At 43.3% G+C, this 5,239-nt stretch overlaps 1 protein-coding gene across 3 annotated transcripts in view; it reads left to right on the top strand.

Moving 5' to 3' along the window:
• The window catches only part of TTC39C (tetratricopeptide repeat domain 39C), a 130,071-nt gene that overhangs the window by 110,394 nt on the left and 14,438 nt on the right, over positions 1-5,239 (top strand). For all 3 annotated transcript variants that reach the window (XM_003784780.3, XM_023510242.1, XM_023510243.1), the window contains 2 exons: positions 986-1,093; positions 4,710-4,819. In XM_003784780.3, coding sequence (XP_003784828.1) covers positions 986-1,093; positions 4,710-4,819 — 218 coding nt within the window. The remainder of the gene's footprint in view (positions 1-985; positions 1,094-4,709; positions 4,820-5,239) is intronic.

The raw sequence follows: 5,239 nt of genomic DNA, 5'->3' as shown, positions 1-5,239 counted from the left end.
AAGTAGCCCAAATGTTTAAGCTGTGTCAACAGCTATCCTTGTTTGACAGTGAATTGTCTGGAAGTGTGTATCTCCCCACCCCCTATGGTTTAAATGACAAGTCTCAGATTACACAATTACTGAGTGATGCACCTGATACCAGAATTGGGTTTTTTATGGAGGCAATATTGTATAAAAGAAAGAGCATTGGACTTTGAGCCACTATTCTTCCTTTTTATTAGCTGTGTGGCCTTGAGCAGGTCACAAATCTCCTGATACCTTAGGTTTTCTCCCTGCTAAAAGAAGGACGCTGTCAGCCACCTCTGCCAGCTTGTAGTGGGGATTAGAGTCATACCGAGTGCCCAGCACAGTGTCTCGCCTATACTAGAGGCTCAATTTAAGGGAGACACCTTTTTTTTTTTTTAACAGTGGGAATAAAATTCTTTCCATTTTAGTTCCTACTGTTTCTTACCAGACAGAATGTCAGTCTAACAGTATTTCGATCCAGGAAAGATGGGATCCTACTGATGTCCAGAGGGAGGGTGCGTAAGTCATACATTTCGCACTGCCTTGCTCTCCACTTCTTGTGAGGTTTTTTCAACTTAGTAGTGATCTTTAGTCATCCAGGGAGTGGGTTAAGACTTCAGAGGTAGTCACTGTGCGTATAATCTGGCAGCACTGCTTCCGGGACTGTTACCCTGCCACGGCTGCTCTTGGAGAAGCACCGATTGCACCACTCGGGAAGCAAACTGGGTGACCTTCTAGCACTCTCTGCACCATTATCTTCTGTCCTGCTTGATTTGTTGTGAAATCAGAAGTGCCAATGTACATTGGAAGTATTTAAGGCAAAAAATAATTTCGTAAGTTTCCGGTTAAGGTTTTTGTATGTTTCACAGAATAGTCTCAGAGAAAGATAGCAGTCTCAGAAATTTGTAGCTGAAATATGGGACCCAGCGCTTACTACTGTCTACTGTAAGGTTGTGTGTAAAACATATTTCTTTCATAGGTTGGTGCAGCATGATAGAACTCAATTTCAAGGATGCATTTGATTCCTTTGAGAGGCTAAAAAATGAGTCCAGGTGGTCTCAGTGCTACTATGCCTACCTGACTGCAGGTGAGTAGATGATGGTCCCCTGGGTGTGCCCCTGTCTGTTGTGAATCAGCTCACCTAGCACTGGAAGGCGGGAGGATGATGGCAGGAGGCACATTGCCTTCCATGGTTTGGTTTCCTCAGTATGTTGACATTTTGCAGCCAGCCAAATAGGAGTGGAATACTGTGTTCACTGAGCCAGCTGGACACTGAGAAATTCAGCAGTGTCCAGGGTGCCCCCCAGGCTTCCTCTCGGCACCTGGTTCGGTCCTGTGCTCTGTGCTGGATATGTTCATTGCACAGTTTTCCTAATCTTTGTACATTTCGCCTTAACCAGCCTTGACCTGCCTTTTCTCCCTTCCTTAACAGGCTGTATTTTTTATTTATTAGTAATCCAAAGAATTTTTAAGAATTGAACATGTCTTTTTCATTGTGTTGATACTTTTGTTTGGTTATAAAGTTGCATAGAATTTGAGTCATCTGCTCCAATATTGCTTTACCTCTTACACCTGTTATATTTACAGTGTGATACTGCAAAATGAGAGGCATTTCAACACTGTATCTCATCATGGCAGGGACACCCATAATTTCTGTTTGGAGTATGTTTCTTGCTTTTTTTTGGTCCTTGCGTGGGATAGTTAAACACGTGCTGCCACCTGGTGGATGAAAAAGTTATCTGCACCCTGCATTACATGAAGTGCCACGTGATGTGGAATTGACCAGGGATGAATAGAAGAAAATCAGGCAGTCACAGTCACACACTTTCTGCCTTTAAGATGAATTCTCTCTGTGCAGCTACATAAGTTATTCTTTTACCTAAAATTCAAGACTAATCCAAACATTTTTTTAAATACCTCCATCATCTTCTTTGATTTCAACCTCTTTAACTGATCTTATTTAAAATAAGGCAGAATTAACAGTGACCAGTAAATATATCCTGGATATATCAAGATCCCTATAAAATTACATCAGTCTATTACCCGTCAGTACAAATCCCCTCGTGTCTACACTCCTTACTGCAATCCCCATAGGGCAGCCATGTGGCTCTGTGCCTGATACTTGAATAAGGTTGTTTTTGATAATCTAGATGGTTTGCTATGCCACACACGTAAAGCATCATTTTATAGAATTTGAAAGCATCTTAGATGAAAGTAGCAGCTAGTCACTGAGAGCCACGGTGTGTTTAACATGCTGCAGAGTGGGCGAACCCTGAATGCAGGCACCGGGGTGCAACTGGGTCATGCCATCAATGGCTGGCAGCTGTTTCTTTTTAAGTTTCTATTGAACAGAAAAGAAATAAGTGTACATTGTGACTACATAAAGGGACATTTATTCTCAAAATATTTGGAAATCCCAGGACTTTACCAGCTATTGAAGAGAATAAGCACAAAAGATTCTAATTTCTTGTCTCTGCCAAAGGATTTGGGGGAAAGGAGAAGTTGCCAGGGAATAGTTCTGTAGAGAGGACTTGAGGCAGGGAGGGAGCTGTCTGTCCTGCCATCAGAGGTGGCATCTAACCATTTTTAAGGACACATGGCAGTGGCATTATGTACACTCACATTGCTGTGTAGCCATCACCACTGTCCAGACTTTGTCCTCATCCCAAACTCAAACTCCGTGCCTGCTAAACACTAACTCTCTGTTCTCTCCAGCCCCTCGTTACCACTGTCGTACTTTCCATCTCCATCATTTTGACCATTCTATCTGGCTCCTATAATTGGAACCGATTGGTCTCTTTGTGTTTGCCTTATTTAGCTTAATGTTTTCAAGGTCCGTCCATGTCGTAGCATGTCTCAGAAGCTCCTTCTTGTATAAGGCTGAATAATATTCCATTGTGTGTATAAACCACCTTTTTACCCATTTATTCACTGATGAACATTTGGGTGGTGTCCACTTTTTGTCTGCTATAGTGAATATTGGTGTGCAAAGATCTATTCAAATCCTTGCTTTCAATACTTATGGGTATATACGAAGAAGTGGAATTACTAGGTCACGTACATGTTTATGTGTATTTTCAAAATTATATCAAAATGACAAGTTACCAAAAAAGATTACAGTAGCATTTGGGAGATGATGTAAACTTAGTCTTAATGGAAGAGCAGGGCAGCCAAGTGCTGTTTAGGTCTTATGTTTTAGGGTAAACCAGAGACTCTTAGGCTTTTAAACACCTGCATCTTACGTGTAATTTTACTGCAGGAGGGGAAGGTCATGGTCATTCTTCACAGTCTGAGGGAGGTTTTGGTGTTGTAGACCTTAGGGGTGGTTCAGAGGCTGATGCCATTTCTGACTGGCTTTCTTTCTCTTTAATTGCAAAACTCTGTAAGAATGTCTCAGTGATCTCGGGAAGACTTTAAGCCTCATACAACAGAAATTGTTCTTTTTTACTGGTTTACTGTGTGGCCTTAGGGAATGGTTTCTAGCCCTCTGCATCCTCTGATCTATAAAACGATATGATTGGTTACACAAGACAATCACCGGGCTTTTTTTCTGGTTTTGAAAGAAGCTATAATTGATATCATTTTTGAAGGGGGCAGACCCCACATCTGACCCAGAGATGCTCCAGTAACTAGGTAGGTGTTGTCCCTTACCCTGACTATTCAGCCTCATGCTCTCACTCCCAGTAGGAATATTCTGCCCTTCCCACCCCCTCAGCTTCCTCAGCTTCCTACAAGTCTCGCTGCCTTTGCTGTTTGGCCCCGACAGTAGTTGCCTATTTGGTGACATGTGTGACCCTGAGCTCTGCTTGACGGAGCCTACAAATGCAGGTGCAGGACCAACTGCTCGTAGGAGTATTTGAATAAAGAGCAAGGACCTAGCACATGAATTGTAGTACATTCCAACTAGGGAGTGAAAAACTACGCGATGAAGACATCTAACAAAATGGATTCATTGCTATAGAGACGAGAGGAGGAGGACAGGATTTAATTCAAGAGATGGGGCTGAAGCCAGGTATGAAGTTTGGAGAAAGGAGAGGGCAGGTGCGGCAAAGAGAGTGTGATAGTAGGTTTGCATGGGGAAGATGCTGTGCGGACGCCAAAATCTCATGCCAAGACTCAGCTAGACGTCTAGCTCCTCAGAGCTTGCGATCACTCTAAAGAGAAGTAACACCTTCTCTTTCTGAGTCTTTGCAAAAGCACTTGGGTTCTCCTGTCCTGACCACTCCCGCCACTGTATACATCGTAGGGGTGTGTGTGAGAGAGAGCGCCCTCTCTCCACCTGAAGTTTCAGCTTCTTTGGGTGCAGGCATGAGTGTTTCTTCTTTGTTTTCTTGCTGGTGGCTTGTAGCCGGCAGGTGGCCAGTGAACACTTGTGGAGGACTAATCCTGACTTTGCAGGACGGGGGTGGAGTGTTATGAGTCCTCGGGCTCCCCATTCTTTCCTAAATTCCATTTTATTCTACTTTTTGGTGTGTGGACTCCAACTAGCTCAGACACCATGTCAACAGCTGGGGAATTCTGGTAACACAGGAACCTGAGAAGTGTTTGCACTATGGCATGACGACCCGCGGGGTGATGTGGCCCTTTGTGCAATAGTCTTTACACCTGTTTGCTCCCAGTTTTCCAAGAATTGTCACTCTGTGTATCCCTTGGTGGCATCCCCGCCCCCCGTACTTAAGAAATACAATTATGGTTTCTTACAGTGTGTCAGGGAGCTACCGGTGACGTGGATGGGGCACAGATTGTCTTTAAAGAAGTTCAGAAACTCTTCAAAAGGAAAAACAATCAGATTGAACAGTTCTCAGTGAAAAAGGTATGTTGGAACCTATTCATCTGATGTATTATTTATAACTGGCATTTTTAACCAACGCCACCTTGGCCAAGTTTTAAGAAATTATGTTCAAGGCCGGCAATTTACTTGCCATATAAAATGCAGTTCACCAAAATGGAGAGCAATTATTCCACGATTGTACCTCTAGTCTGAACAGGAAGTATTTGATGTAAATAATAAAAGCAGGTTGTTTTAATGAATGAAGGCACTAAAGACTCTGCAGAGCCCAGGAATATCTCTAGAGCAGTGATTTTTCAGCTGGTGAGCTGTGGCACCCTGGGGTGCTGTGAGAGGATCTTAGGTGTGCCATGAAAAATTTTAAAGATCATTGATTAAATTATTTTCAAGGCTCGGCGCCTATAGCTCAACCGGCTAAGGCGCCAGCCACGTACACCTAAGGTG

The sequence above is a fragment of the Otolemur garnettii genome, unplaced genomic scaffold (genome assembly GCF_000181295.1).
Source record: "Otolemur garnettii isolate 467f Iridium unplaced genomic scaffold, OtoGar3 scaffold00012, whole genome shotgun sequence".
In the NCBI taxonomy this organism is placed as follows: domain Eukaryota; kingdom Metazoa; phylum Chordata; class Mammalia; order Primates; family Galagidae; genus Otolemur; species Otolemur garnettii.
Note: the sequence above shows the minus strand (reverse complement) of the source record. Positions and strands in the feature narration are given on the sequence as shown.